The sequence below is a fragment of the Globicephala melas genome, chromosome X (genome assembly GCF_963455315.2).
Source record: "Globicephala melas chromosome X, mGloMel1.2, whole genome shotgun sequence".
NCBI classification, from domain to species: Eukaryota; Metazoa; Chordata; class Mammalia; order Artiodactyla; family Delphinidae; genus Globicephala; species Globicephala melas.
In genome coordinates this window covers 37,449,411-37,465,901 of record NC_083335.1, presented here as the reverse complement: position 1 = coordinate 37,465,901, position 16,491 = coordinate 37,449,411, and the positions used below count along the sequence as shown (strand labels likewise).

The 16,491-nt window shown below is 37.6% G+C and overlaps 1 protein-coding gene across 3 annotated transcripts in view; it reads right to left on the bottom strand.

Moving 5' to 3' along the window:
- MORC4 (MORC family CW-type zinc finger 4) overlaps positions 1 to 16,491 on the bottom strand; it is a 49,786-nt gene that overhangs the window by 15,330 nt on the left and 17,965 nt on the right. For all 3 annotated transcript variants that reach the window (XM_030835817.3, XM_070044675.1, XM_030835818.2), the window contains 4 exons: positions 15,592 to 15,711; positions 14,084 to 14,184; positions 5,181 to 5,279; positions 1,345 to 1,473 (listed from right to left, as the gene is read on the bottom strand). In XM_030835817.3, coding sequence (XP_030691677.3) covers positions 1,345 to 1,473; positions 5,181 to 5,279; positions 14,084 to 14,184; positions 15,592 to 15,711 — 449 coding nt within the window. The remainder of the gene's footprint in view (positions 1 to 1,344; positions 1,474 to 5,180; positions 5,280 to 14,083; positions 14,185 to 15,591; positions 15,712 to 16,491) is intronic.

Here is a 16,491-nt window from a genome sequence, read left to right as displayed (position 1 = left end):
AAAGCTGAAAGGAGTACTAGAAAATGTACTCAATGGACAAAAGCAATCCTAGAAATAAACAAAAATTAATAATAATTGGAAACCCTATGTTATACCCATTTTATTAGGGCACAAAGTGTCCTGGAAGGCTATGTCTCCTGGACTAAGTATAGACTGATAGCATATACAGGATTCAAAAATGAGACTTCTAAGCACTCAGGCCTACTTTCTTTTTTTTTTTGCGGTACACGGGCCTCTCACTGTTGTGGCCTCTCCCGTTGCGGAGCACAGGCTCCGGACGCGCAGGCCCAGCGGCCATGGCTCACGGGCCCAGCCGCTCCGCGGCATGTGGGATCTTCCCGGACCGGGGCACGAACCTGTGTCCCCTGCATCGGCAGGCGGACTCTCAACCACTGCGCCACCAGGGAAGCCCTCAGTCCTACATTTTAATCACACAACCCTAAGAGGTACTTAGGCACATCTGGAGACTACGGGGAAATGCTTGCTCATTACAGACCTGGACTTTGTTTATTTAATTTCCTCCATTTAAAAAATTTTTTTCTAAAAAGCATACTCTGGTTTAGTACCTTTTTTCTATCAGCATTTATTCTGCAGAAAAAAGTTAAGAAAGTCACAGCTGAACTGAAGCAAACTGAGTTATTATCAACCTATGTGACTAAGTCATATAAAAAATATTTGTTAAATTGAAATGAATACCCATGGATATGACAGGCACTATCTAGATGTTAGCTGCTTCAAGAAACACATGGTATATTAGAAAGACAAACATGTAAACAACCTGCATTGAATGTACAATAGGTACTACAACAGATGCAAGTATAGGAAGCATATGAAGAAAACTGTCAACTCAACCTGAAATGTAAATCCCTTGTTCTCAAATAATTTATAATCTCTTGAAGGGCCCAAGTATATATATATGAAAAACATCCAAAAAATTCAAACAGTACGTGAACAAATGTGAAGAATTAAATACCACAGGAAGCCAGAGTAAAATAACTGTAAACTACTGTCAACTGGAGAAGTATCACACAAAATACTTAAGCTTACCAGACGGATATGATTTAGATAGGCAGATGGAATACAGAAAGTCACTGTAAGCAAGTGGAATGACAGTATCAAGTCATGGAGATGGGAATACGTATGGCATGTGTGGGGAAGAGTGAAGCCACAGGCCTGCTAAAGCAGAAGGTTTGTGTTAAGATACAATGAATAGGTAGAGTGGGACCAGTTAGCATAGGGGCTTGAATGCCAGGGTGAAGAGTGTGGACTTGAGATGAAAAGTGTTTTAGGATACAGAGACAAATCAGGAGTTCTCTCTGACATAATACTGAGTCTTAACCTTACCTGTACTTTGGATGGGAATTATAGTAACAAAACCATCTTGCAGGTAATGTAGATGGATCAACCTTGCCAGGAAGCTTCCTCCATTTAAGACACTCATCACACTGTACCCATGTCTGGTCAGGAATCTTCCTGAATGAAGGAAAACAGAAGTATGACTGTGTATATCCTAGCTCTGTACTCTGTCTTACATTAGAAAAGCATAACCTAAAAATGAAAGAGCATGATTTTATATATGAAATGTGTTAGAAATGTTATCGTCCAGGTGTCTAAAATGTATATATCTTAAACTTCACAGATAAAATAATGATAGGACTAGACCAGATATGGATATGAAAAATAGTAGCAAGTTTTAACATGGTGAGCTACCATATTACAGAGGTCCATAGTACTTACCTTGGAATCTTATCCTTAAGCAAACAAAAGGATAACTTTAAAATTTATTAATCAGCAAAAAGTTTTATATATATTACAATATTACTAAAAAATAAGACCGATAGAATCATTTTATTTGCTTCTATCCAATCCCGTGATAGATTTGAAATGCATTTGTGAGAGTCATTGAAGCACCGTCATTAAAATGACTCCCCCTTTTCCCTGCAGGCTCCCTAGTCCTCCCTTTTTTATTTTCCTTTCAAGAAGTCTTTGTTCATACTTAAATCAAAATCAATATTAGGTTGATATTCCCAAAGTTAACCTTAAAAAGTAACATAAATTTGGGTTTCCCTGGTGGCGCAGTGGTTGAGAGTCCGCCTGCTGATGCAGGGGACACGGGTTCGTGCCCCGGTCCGGGAGGATCCCACATGCCGCGGAGTGGCTGGGCCCGTGAGCCATGGCCGCTGAGCCTGCGCGTCCGGAGCCTGTGCTCCGCAACGGAAGAGGCCACAACAGTGAGAGGCCCATGTACGGCAAAAAAAAAAAAAAAAAAAAGTAACATAAATTTGATTAAATTTCGTAACTAGAAATGGTGGCTCCAGTTCAACAACTGGGTTAAGTTATGAAGAGAAAATTCTTCCAGAGTTCTACTCTTAAAACACATGCCCATTCCCATCTCCTCTAGGAAGTGTAACCCAGTCACCTACACCTTAGAGTAAATTTGTTTCTCTGTAAGAGGAGATGATCATTATATAATAGAAGTAGTCAGCATCTAATATGTGAAAGGCAGACCAGGGTGGGAAAGGGGAAGGCTGGAGAAAAGACAGAAAGAGGGTAGAGGGACACCTAGGGCCAATTTGAAAAACATGTAATTTAGACTAAAAGATTTTGTGTATGTTACATTTACACTGCTCTTTAGTATACTAGACATTTCAATAGAGTGGTATGATTCTTTTATGCCTTAGTTCAATATTTTTCTTATCTATTTTAAATGGTGCTTTTTTTCTAGTTATAAAAGCAATATAAGCTCATATAGAAAATACAGAAAGATATAAAAAAGAAGTAAAAGGTGCCCATAAGTCTACTACTCAAATACAATGCCCTCTTCTTGTTCAAAACTGTTTTTAACAAAGAGAATTCATACATATTCTTGGATATATAGCTTCCTATCTCCTAGCTACAGGCCGCTCTAGCCTTGCAACCTCTAAACTCTAAGCTCAGGCCTGACCTCTGGTGTCTAAATATTTCTGTACAGTCACCGTTTTATTTAGAGCCAGAGAAAGGAGTTTCAGCCGTAGTGGAAGGGGAGAGGAAAGGTCACAGTAGCTTTGGTTTTACGTGCACACACACAGAAGAGTCTCGTGCAGAAGCGTGCCAATATTACTCCCTTGGGGACAAGCATTAGAGACGGTAAATCCCTCCCTCAGGTTACATGCAGACCATGGTAGATCCTCCCATCCAGGCAGATAGGAGAGACTTTTAGCTTGTGCTTGCAATAAGTAGGTAGTTGAAGGGGCTATGCCATATTCTCATTGCATCCTCCCAGAAGAGTGTCGTGGTTGAGAACCTGGGTTTGGGGGCCTGATTGCCTATATTTGAACATAAGTGGATCTACCACTTTTTACTTATCCAATCTTGAACAAGTTACTTAAGCTCTCAGTGTATCAGTGTCTACATTTGTAAAGAAGTAATAATATCATCTGTCTATCTCATAGGGTTGTTGTGATGATTAAATAAATACATGTAAAGAACTTACACCAGTGTCCGGCATGTAAGTACTCAATAGATAATCATCATTCTGCCTACAGAAAAGGTTGTATAACATACATAAACACACTCCAGCAATATATGAACATCTGTTTCACTGCATTAATCACTGCTTATTTAAAAGGCAAAAAAAGGCATCTCAATTTGCATTTCTTTGAAAACCATGGATGTTGGACAGGAGTAGAGATCTTTAGAATAAGATATAGTGATATTCATACAGCAATCATGTTGCATTTAAAACAAAATTTTATATCAAACATTTGTCTGATTATTTCCTTTTTTTTTTTTTTTTTTTTTTTTTGGTGGTACGCGGGCCTCTCACTGCTGTGGCCTCTCCCGTTGCGGAGCACAGGCTCCAGACGCGCAGGCTCAGCAGCCATGGCTCACGGGCCCAGCCGCTCCGCGGCATGTGGGATCTTCCCGGACCGGGGCACGAACCCGTGTCCCCTGCATCGGCAGGCGGACTCTCAACCACTGCGCCACCAGGGAAGCCCTGATTACTTCCATTTTTAAAAAAACATGGGTGCCTACCCCAAAATGAACCTCTAATCTTTGTCTTGATGGTATAATTGACTGTATACATGTTGTTACATATCCTATCCTCTATATTATGCTCCTTTCCTGGCCTACTAAGGCATTTCATCCTGATCCACCATTCTGTGTGTAATCTCCTCTCTTAGATTCAATAAATTCTACATCTTTTTCTGACATGCTGGGTTCTCTACTTCGAGTCTCAAATTTCTTGGTACAGTTCCAACAATGTTCGCTAGTAATAAAGAGAAGGGAAATTGGCTAGTATTTCTGAACGCCGGAATGCCTACTATATGCCAGGTACTGTGCAAAAAAGGTTATGTCATCTAACTTAATATATTCAGAGAGGTGAAGTGACTTACTTAACCTAAGCTCAACCAACTATTAAGAAGCAGATCTAATAGACTTGTGGTTGCCAAGGGGGAGTGAGTAGGGGAGGGAAAGAATGGGAGTTTGGGATTACCAGAGGCAAACTACTATATATAGGATGGATAAACAACAAGGTCCTACTGTATAGTACAGGGAACTATATTCAATGTCTTGTGACAAACCATAATGGAAAAGAATATGAAAAAGAATATACATATGTATAACTCAGTCACTTTGCTGTACAGAAGAGATTAACACAACATTTAAAATCAACTATACTTCAATAAAATCTAAAAACAAAGACTAACAGACATTTATCCATGATTTAATTTCATGATTTTTGCCTAATTATTTGAAAGTAGAGAATACACTAGTGAGTTATTTAGGGTTTTAAGTAATATTCATAATATTTATAGAACTTATAACCTTAAAGCAATTGTAATACATTAGATATTATATTGATACAATAAAAGTTTCAAGTTGTTTATTAAATAAAAAAGAAAAAGATCGAGATTTTCAACCCAGGAGTGGCTGATTTAAATGGTCATCATCTTCTACTATATCATGCTGCCTGCAGGATAAACTGACAGTACTAAACTCTTCATATTTATGATCCAAATCACAGAAGTGTCAAACCAGAATGAAGAGGTCTAGAGAATGATGAAATTAGTACCTGTGATTTCCTATTTTTAGTTAATTAAACTTCCTTATGTGAAAAGCACCATCTTATCCCATTCCTTCCATTTGCTCCATAGACATTACCCCTAATACTTTTATATTCTAAATTTACTACTCACGGTATTGGCCTGACTATGGCTGAGGTCTCAAAATTCTCTTGGGAGGTCTTTTCCTTCCAATAAGCATTGAGCTTCTGGGCAAGGGCATTTATTGTCAACCTGAAAGAAAAAGAAAGAAACATGTCAATGTTGAGAATCTGTTGAATAATTCTGCAATCTTTAAGATGCTCCCATTTAACAGAAACCAGCAATTTAGAATATTCAGGATAGGTCTGAACATCTACACTTTCAGAAACTAGGATGGGAATGTACTGCCTTTGTAAATTACATGTCAAAATGACAAAGTCAGTTGAAAAGGTAAGATGGTCACAAGTCCTAAAAAGTACTGTGTTCTCCAAATTTTAGAATCATGGTGAGGGGAGCTGACATTAGAGACAATGATAGAAGACTAAATTGCAGATAAGTTGTTGGGGAGTTATTCAATTGTCAGATGACTACAGGTAAACAATTGAGGACCAAGTTGAAAGGCAGAGGATCAAATACTGCACCCTATCTATTACAAATCAAACACTAACTTAAAAATGTCTATATGGTTCTTCTTTGTCTAAATGCTGATCACAGCAGTTATAGCAACAACAGGCAACAAAGTCCCCTTCAACCTTCTACTCTATAGCTGTTAGTGGAGGCTATGCCCCAATTATGGCTCTTGCCCTTTCTCCTTTATCTCTCTTCCCAAATGAACAACAGCAGACCCAGGGTTAAACAATATAATGTGTAGAAAACCTGAATTTTACTTTTAAAAACTGCCAATTTCTAGTGACTAATTCCTATTTAATTCTACAACCCAGGATTACAACTTAATGTAGAGCTGTACACACCTGAAACACTACAAATTTAGTGTTTAGATCTCTTGACTCCCCGGATAATTCCCCAAAGGTTTTGTAGACCTCTTCTCTCCTTAAGAGGAATTCTTCCTTAACTCCACCTTACTCATATTAAATTATATTCTGACTACACAGAGAAGATTAAATCATATATGAGTTCCCCTATAAACTCTTAGTCCCCTCCAACCTACCAATGTTCCTACCTCTATGTTTATATCCTTCCCTAAAGTCACAGATGAAGAACTATTTCTTGTTTTCTCTTAAAATTTTACTTTAAATCTACTTTTTAAAAAAGATTACATGGGATTCTGGAAAGGTGATGGAGTAGGAAGCACCAGGAATCTGCCTTCCCATCTAGACAACAATTACACTGGCAGAATCTGTCTAATGTAACTATTTGGAACTCAAGAGTCTACTGAAGACTTGTAATTTCCAGGGGAATGCTTGGATGATAGATTGGCAAATTTCAGCTCTTAGCTACCCATCTCCTACCCCAGCCCTGTGACAGGCAGCTGTGCACACATTTCAAGACCAGCTTGCAGGAGCCAGGGTAGGCAAAAAAGACCTTGTCCTCCAAATATTGGGGATCTGTGCTCTGATCTCTGTTTGCTGCTCCTGATCACAGGATAATGTAATCCCATGGTAACCACAAGGGAAATAGCTATAAAATATACACAAAAGGAAATGAGAAGAATTTAAATGTTTCACTACAAAAAAAATCAGCTAAACATAAAAGAAGATAGTAATACAGCAAATGAAGGACAAAATATCTATAAGGCATATAGAAAACAAATAGCAAAATGACAGTAGTCCTTTCTTATCAGTAATTGCTTTAAATGTAAATGGATTAAACTCTCCAATCAAAAGACACAGAGTGATGGGTAAAATAAAAAAAAAATGACCTAAATATATGCTGTCTACAGGAGACTAACTTTAGATACAAAGACACAAATAGGGTGAAAGTGAAAGGATGGAAAAGGATATTCCATGTAAATAGTAACCAAAAGAGAGCAAGGGTAGCTATACAAATATCAGACAAAATAGACTATAAATCACAAGAGCTAAAATGGTGAAGCAATCCAAGTGTTCACTGATAAATGAATGGATAAGCAAACTGTAGTATATACATACAATAGAATATTATTCAGCCTTAAAAAAGGAAGGATATTCTGACATATGTACATCATAGATGAAACTTGAGGACATTACATTAAGTGAAATAAGCCAGTCACAAAAAGACAAATACTGTATAGTTTCACTTTTATGAGGTACTTAGAGTAGTCAAATTCATAGAGACAAAAAGTAGAATGGTGGTTGCCAGGGGCTAGGAGGAGGTGGGAATGAGGAGTTATTGTTTAATAGGTATAGAATTTCAGTTTTGCTAGATGAAAAGAGCTCTGGAGTTGGATGGTGGTGACGGTTGCATAACAATATGTATGTACTTAATACCACCGAACTGTACACTTAAAAATGGTTAAGATGGTAAATTTTATGTTATGTGTATTTTACCACACAAAAAAATTGAAAAATAAAGGAAGCAGATTATGTGGTTACCAGGGGTTGGAGAGGAGGGGAAATGGGGAGTGACTTCTAATGGACAAGGTGCTTCTTTCTGAGGTGAAGAAAATGTTTTGGAATTAGATAGTGGTGATGGTTGTACAACTTTGTGAATATACTAAAATCACTAAAGTATACATTTTTAAATGGTGACATTTATGGCATGTGAATTATATCTCAATTTAAAAAATAAAAATAAACCTCTGTTCTCATGTACTCGGGCAAAAAATATTGAGGTGAAATTTACATAGAGCAAAATTTATCTTTTTAACATGTAGTTCTATCGGTTTTAACAAATGCATACAGTCATGTAACCACCACCTCAATCAAGACACTGTTCTCATGTATTTTGAAACCCCATTCCTTCTTGCAAAAACCTGGCTTGACTCCACTGTTCCAGTAATCTCTTTCCTTTTACTTCCCCAATCCTGGTATGTGGTCTATACCCACTATCTCCTCTTCATTCTCCTGTCTTAATCCCGTACAATCTAATTTCCACCATTGCCACTACACAAAACTGTTCCTTTCCCCAACCTCATTATTCTATCAACGATCCTGTCAATATGCCAGTCTACTAAATTTGAGGCTTTGAAGTGATCTTTGATACTTTCCTCTCTTTTATTTCCCTTATCCCATTATTAATTTATCATCAATTTTTAAAATAAATTTATTTATTTATTTTTGGCTGTGTTGGGTCTTCGTTTCTGTGCGAGGGCTTTCTCTAGTTGCAGTGAGCGGGGTCCACTCTTCATCGCGGTGCGCGGGCCTCTCACTGTCGCGTCCTTCTCTTGTTGCGGAGCACAGGCTCCAGAGCGCAGGCTCAGTGGCCATGGCTCACGGGCTTAGTTGCTCCACGGCATGTGGGATCTTCCCAGACCAGGGCTCGAACCCATGTCCCCTGCATTGGCAGGCAGATTCTCAACCACTGCACCACCAGGGAAGCCCTCACCAAACTTTTTGATCTTTTTTTTCAGTATCTGTCACATACTTCCTTTCTCACAGCTACTCTTATTTCACACCTTCACCCCACACCTAGATTACTCAAATAACATATAATCCTTCTTTCAATCTATCCTGCACCCTCTTTCCAGATTTATCAACTGATATAATTCATGTAGAGCACTTTATAAGCCATAAAGCAGTATATAAGTGTAATGTACTATATTCTTAAGATAGAATTGTTTCAAGTCACCCCTCTACTTAAGAATACACAATGAATTCTCATTGCCTAAAGCATCAACTACTCTATCCAATGTCCCTCTAAGACAGAAGTTCTCAAACTATCTCGCTTCATGGTACCTTTAGTGTCCCAAGTTTTTCATGGCACCCTTAGGTCTAAAGAAATATGTACTGGTTCCAATTACTATTAAACGGTTATGTCGAAACAACTTAATAACTATTTATGTACTAAAATTTAGGGTCCATTTGAAAAATATATGTATATATTTTAAAAATATTTCTGTTTCAATCTTAAATAGCCACAATTACTTATAATGGAATGGGTACGCCTGTTGGATATTGTACAACTACTCAAACCTTGGAGTCAAACTGGACACAACTTCCCTCATTTCTTATTCAACATTGATTTTTGGTAATACTTGCTTTTTATCACAGCAATCATAAAAAACCCAGATTCACAAAGATATGATATAATCAAGAGGAATGTAAACATTTTTTACCTGAAAGTGGGGTGCTACCATAACAAATACCTAAAAATGTGGAAGTGGCTTTAGAATTGGACAGTGGGCAGAGGGTGGAAGAATTGGAGGAGCATTACAGAAATTGCCTGATTGCCTTGAATAGACTGTTGTTAGTACAAATATGGATGTTAAACACCCCACTGGTGAGGGCTCAGAAGGACAGAGCATGGTCGAGAAAACACAAATTTCCTCAGAATATATCTAAATCATTGTGAACAGACTGTTAGTAGAATTATGGATGTTAAAATTGTGGCTGGTGAAGGCTCAGAAGGAAATGAGGAACATGTTATTGGAAAACTTGAGGGAAGGTGATCCCCGTTACATACTGGCAGAAAGCTTAGCAGAATTGTGTCCCACAGTTAGGTGGAAAGCAGAACTTGTAAATGATAAAATTGGAAATTTAGCTGAGGAGACTTCCAAGCAGGCTGTTCAAAGTGTGGCCTGGTGGTTGCTTGCTGCTTATATAAAATGTGAGAGGAAAGAAATAAATTAAGGGAAGAACTGTTGAACAAAAAGGAACCAGGACTTAATGATTTTGGAAATTCTCAGTTTATCCAGACTGCAAAAGATGCTAAAATTTAGAAAGATGCTCTAGAGAAAAAGCCAAGGCAGTGGCTGGACAACCTTTCGCTAATATCTCAGGAAGATCAAAAGGTCAAAGTATTCAGTCACACAAAAAACTCTCTGAAAAGATTAAACACGTGAATCAGATCTCCACCACCATCTCAGCAGAAGCCAAGAACAGAAATAGGATTATCTAGGAAAGACATGTCAAGAGTCGCTTGTCTGATGGAGTGAATATCCATGATACATACTTGAGACCCACAAGGTTCTTGAGAATGGTATACAAGGACAAAACTGCTAGATTGGACTGAAAGGGACAGAGAGAGTATAAATGAAAGAAGGCATTTAGACCCCCAAAACTCTAGAGTTAAGAAACAGGCTGATGAAACTACTCAGCTACAAATACATGCATGCTACCTTTCAAAAAAAAGGAAAAATGAGTCTGTGGGTGGAGCCATGAGGACAGAGAACAGAGCCTTAAATCCAGAGGGTGGAGCTGAAAGCCCCAGAAGAGTATTCCCAGGCCTTGAAATTTAATGGAGTTAGCATGGAAATTGCTTGGAATCTGTGATTCCTTTTTCCTTCATTTTTTCTCCCTGTTTGAACTGGAACATCTATAACTGGTATCCTATGCCTGTCCCACCATTATATTTTGGGAGTAAATACAAAAAAAAAAAAAAAAGACACACATCTGCAGATGGAGAGGAATTTTACCTCAAGATGCATCAGACCCAGAGTATCATCCATACCTGGTTTAGATGAGAAGATTTGGGTGTTCTGAGCTGATGACATTAAGAGTTTAGACTGAGCTGCTGTAGGAGTTGAGACTTTTGGGGATGTTGGGATGGGGTAAATGTATTTTGCATGTGTGATGTAAGTGGATCTTAAGGGGCCAGAGGGCAGACTGTAGTAGCAGAAAAATGGTCCTCCAAAGATGTCTATGTCCTAATCCCTGAAACCTATGAATATATTAGATTACATGTCAAGGGGGAAATCAGGTTGCAGATGGAATTAAGGTTACTCATCAGCTGAACTTAAGATAGGGAGATTACCTTGAATTACCAACATAATCATTAAGGGTCCTTAAAAGTGGAAGAGTGAGGCAGAAGAGTCAGAATCAGAGAAGGAGAGTGATGACAGAAGCAAGGTCATCAGAGTGTTATGATGTGATGACCCAACCCACCACTGACGGCTTTGAATATGGATGGAGGAAGAGGGCCATGGGCCAAGGAGTACTGGCAGCCTCTAAAAGTTGGAAAAGCCAAGGAAGCAGATTCTCCCTTAGAGCCTCCAGAAATAAATGCAGCCTTGCCAACACCTTGATCTTAACCCAGTGAGATCTATGATGGACTTCTAACCTACAGAACTCGAAGACAATATACCAGTGTTGTCTTAAGGCACTAAGTTTGTGGTAATTTGTTACGACAGCAACAAAACAATTTCTATTGCTTATAGGCAAGAGTCAATATCACTGTATTCCCCTCGAAAATTTTAAACATCCTGTGGCTCCTCTGTGAGTTCATTATGTGCACCTTGGCACACAGTTTGGGAACTGTGGCTCCAGGACAGGGGTCAGCAAACTACAGCCTGTAGGGCAAATCCGGGCCACTGCCTGTTTTCGTAAACAAAATTGTATTGGACACAGACACCGTTCATTCCTTTACTTATTGTCTACGGCTGCTTTCCTACTACAGCAGAATTGAGTAGTAGTGACAGAGACCATACGGCCCACAAAGCTTAAAATATTTATTTCCTGCCCCTTCACAGAAAAATTTGCCAACCCCTGCCCTAGGACAGGGCCATACTCTATCCATCTGACTTCACTCCCCTTCACTCTACTTACATCCCCTTATCCCCACTCCTCATATTCTTCCCACTCTGAGTTGCTGTCACTTAGCTCACGCTATAATTCCATCCTGGAATTCCCTTCCCTCCCTTTTCTAAACCTGTATCCTTTAAGCAAATCTCAAGTCATACCTTCTACCTAAAACCTTCCCTATCTGTTCTACCAGGGAATGCTTCCTATACCATACCACTTAGTTTTGATTGATCAAAGAGCAAGTTTATTGCTCTCTAAACTGTTTCGTGTCTGTGACAATCCGTCATTACAATTACACTGTGAGCTCCTCAAAGACAGCAACCATGTCTCGAATTTCTCTGGAAAACTCCACAAAATCTAGCCACTGTGCCATGTACCAGTGAGGTGTTCACTTAGTATGCATTGACTGCATTTCTTCAGCTGAAATTCACTCTAAAAATGTTATAAGTTTGAGCCCTGATAGTTGTAGCTGAAATCTGATATCTACAACTATTAAAAGTGATATTACAAATGATTTATTTGTAGACATTCCAGCAGTATGATGGCTGGTATCTCTTATAGCAGTTTTGAAATGTATAATAAATACTCTTAGGATGAGTTTGTGATAGCAGACAACCTTCTCTAATCGCCCTCTCAAATTCCCTTATATTTTAACTAAAGACTTTTTTCATTTAACATAAAATAAATTGAGTAAAAAGGGAAATGCTGCCAGAATTGGGATGAGTTATGCACACTTATTACCCTCAGAAGACTCTGTATGCAGGACAGTATACTAGTTTTCTGTTTTTAATAAAATGTGTAGCAGATATTAAGCTACTTAAGCCAGAAGTCCCATATGTTTAGCTGAATAAACCTACTCTCTATAGAATACCTCCATTTGGTTCCCCTGCCATCACCTCAAACCCATCATACTGAAATGAAACATCACAAACCAAGCATCTAATACCTCTAAACTTTAAAAGCTAGATTGGGGGGTGGTGGAGATGGCTTAAGAGGATGTTACATAATTTTTAATATCTAACATTTGGATTTCACAAATCTTAACTATTTGGTTAATCACCAGAAATTCTCTATTCCTTTCACTCAAGAGAAATAGAATGACTTGGCTCTGAGACTTTTGTCAAACTGATGTCATTCCTAAACTTTCACTCTTGTGAGTCAAGTCCTAGTCAAAGATCTCCATTATGTGCCAGACTCATATTTAAAAGACCATTTTACTTAAACTAAGGGCAGGTAGTTATTATAATCATTGAGCAGCCCGAGTGACCAAGAACCAATTACCTTGAAATTAATCTGGGGTTGTCATCCAAATAGTTCTCTGTCAAATACTAAACCTAAAATTCTTATGGTTTCATATAAATTAAGGCACAACATTTAACTAATTTTATTACAGTTTTGGACACAAAAAAAAAGAGATTTGGGGAAATACTTTTCCCCCACTCTAAGAAAAGATTTGCTACTGAGATTTCTAGAAAAATGACACCAAATGTCCTCATGCCTTCTTTCTCCATCCTCCCAGAACACCCTTTGCCATTTCAAATACTTCCCTGTGCTTAGAATGTCCTCCCCCTCTTCATCCACCTAGCAAACTCCAATTTTTCCTTGAAGTTTAAGCTCAAACATATTCTGCTCTGTGAATCCCTTTAGGCATATTTAAAGCTTCTTCCCATTTGGCATACATCCCCCATTAAAGCAATTATTCTATAGGTATTTAAGTTTCTTATTTACATATATCTCATCCCATTTGTTCATAGGCATCAAGGATTCTTAACTTTCATTCTTATGTCCCTAATACCTGGCACAGAGGAGATATCTCACAATACTTGATGAAAGAAGGAATGTATGATCCATCCCTCCCCACAAGTTTTAAAACAAACTATTATATCCTGGCTTTAACAACTCCCTTCTTTGCCTCCTAAAAATATCCTTACTGGTTCAGCCTCAATGTCAAGTTCCTTTCTGATTCTTTATTGGTCTTACCTATTAAATCTAGATGCTTCCGGAAAAACACACGTTTTTCCTGCTGCTCCAATACTTTCCTCTCAATCTGTTCACTGGCTTCAAGGAAATCTTTCGGAACAAACTTCAAACTGCTGCTTTCCCCACAACATATTCAATAACTTCAGATCCACTCATCTCTTTTCATTAAGATCAATTCCAAGGCTCTTTGTTTCACCAAAGTATTTTACTAAATAACCCCTATGCTCTTTCCCTAATTTTTAAAGTTGAGGTTTACTTCAGTTGGGCTCCATACATCATGTATCAGTAAGCTTTTAATTTAAAAATCAAATCCTTTTATCTCTAATCTTGGAAAATAGATTTGAAAGGATTCTCAGTTAACTTATGTGGCTGACTTTTAGAGATGATTTTAGAGGTTTCAGAGAATAGAATCATATCTGAACAAACCATCAGAAACACCTCAGGTTGGGAGTGACTCACCGGTACTCCTTGGTGTACTCAAAGTCTTGTTTGTTGTAGGCAGGTTTTAAGAAATTGCACTCAATGACTCCAATTACTCCCACACCTTCTCCATGAGTTGGCTTACAAGAAAAATATTAATTTCAACACTTACATTACTGTTGACTGCCTGGAGGCACTTCCTTTTGATTCTAAACAATAATAGAAAGGTTACATAACGTTCACGGGCAAGGAGAGGCCAGTAATATCTAGAGAAACACTGAGAATGTACGCCAATAGACTGCAAGTATTACAATGAACTGGAACCTCTGGCAAATTACAGGGCAGAGATTTTCAAACTGTGATCCATAGATTTCCTAGGATTTTCCAGGGATTAATAGCCATCTCTACTTCACCCACACTACCTCCACTTTCATCTGTTTTATATTATGGGACTGCCAGAAGATTTCACTTGAACAAAGAATGACAATGCTAAAAAAAAATCAAGGTTATATACTTCTGTTCTAGGGAACTAAAACCAAACTCCATCTGAAAAAAAATTAAGGATGCTATATAAATCACACTCCATTAAAATAAACCATTTTTATATATGTATGCCACCAAACAACTGCTAAAGAGAGTCAGACTTGCAGTATTATTAATTACAAGTTGATACAAGAGATTTTTGGATTTAAAATCATTTTTGTATACTTTAATGGAAGGAGCTGAGTCGGAGTGTAATTAGACTGGCAAACAAACAAGTTGTATAAAGATGATATAACAATGAAAAGCAATATAGGCTGAAAACTAGCTCTCCTGGGTCATATGTAACTTTGTCCTACTGTGTAATATAAAGCAGTTTATCATTCTTTGTGCTTTAGCAATCTTATCTGTAAAATAGGAATGAATGGGATACTTGCAGATATTACTACTTTAAGTTGTCATCAAAATTTTAAGATGATGGTAATATTTGTATAGTTCAGTTATAGAGTACTTTTGCATAATTTATCCCATTTAAATCTCTCAACCCTGCAAGTTGTAAGGTAGGCAGAGCAAGTAAAATTACTATCGTTGTTTCCATTTTACAGGTAAGGAAATTGAGCCTCAGAGAAATTAAACAATGTAGCCAGGATTACATGGCTTTTAGGTGGAAAAGCCAGGCCTCAAATCCTGCTCATAAACCACTACATTTTATACATCTTCCACGATGCCTTACTGTCTCCCCAAGAAAATGGAAAGAGCTACCTCAAACATTAATAAACTTATACGCATGGCAGAGTTGCTGGTGCTCTAATTCTACCTCTTATTAACAGCTACCTAGAAAATGCCTTCAGTAAAACTCCTGGGTTGATTGACATCTATGAAGAATGAGAAGTAGAAAGAGCTTTTGAACATAAGACAGCTCACTGGTAACATAGAATTCTAGGATCAGATTTAACAACTATCTCAAGATGAGTAAAAAGCCATTCATTAGTCTATCCCTTTTGCAAAATTTAAATCCTTTTCCTACTCTTTTCAGCCTCTATGACAGAGAAGCATTAACTACTCACCTTCACCTGGCATCCCACCTTCTCAAAAGACTTTATGAGGCGGTTGTTATGATACATCATTACTCCAAACTGGTTATTATTCTTGCAAGAGAACCCAAAAGTTATTTTCACCTGCTTATTCTGAGAAGAAAATCATTAAGGAGACAAACACCAGGAGCTTTAGCACACAAAATTTTGCACTATATTACAGCAAAACACATCAAACACCATTGAATGTAAACCGGTATAACCTTTCTAGAAGGCATTTTAAAAATCGGTAGCAACAGCTTTAAAAATATTCTTAACCTTTGAACAAGTAATTCTCTTTCAGGAATTTATCCTACAGAAACAGTCAGAGAAGACCATAAAGGTTTATGAGTTACAGAAATTTATCAGTGATTTATAATGGCTAAAAAAACATAAATAATTTAGATGTTTGACAATAAGGGAATGACTAAATAAATGCTGGTGTATCCACATGGTCTGTTGTGCAGCTCTTAAAATTATGTCTTTGAAAAGTATTTGGGAACATTAGGAAATGTTCAGAACAACAAGTTTCATCTAAAAATATATACTATAAATGTATACATGGAAAAGACTATAAGAAAATATATCAAAATACCATCAGTGATCTAAAAATTCATAAATCACAAAACGTTTCTTAACACTTGCTAACTGCTTAACTTGCTGCTAGGTAAGATACATGGTACAACACAGATTCACACAATTACATGCAATAAGGTAAGTCCGGCTAATCATACAAAACACAATGAAAGCAAAACCATGAAGAACAAAACCACTTTTAAAGGTAAAGGACAATAAATAGTCCTGTTGTAATATATTTCATGGGAAGAAGTTAACAAGCTTGGATAAATGAAACAAAGAGAACTAAGTATTATACATAAAACATGAATAATTTAT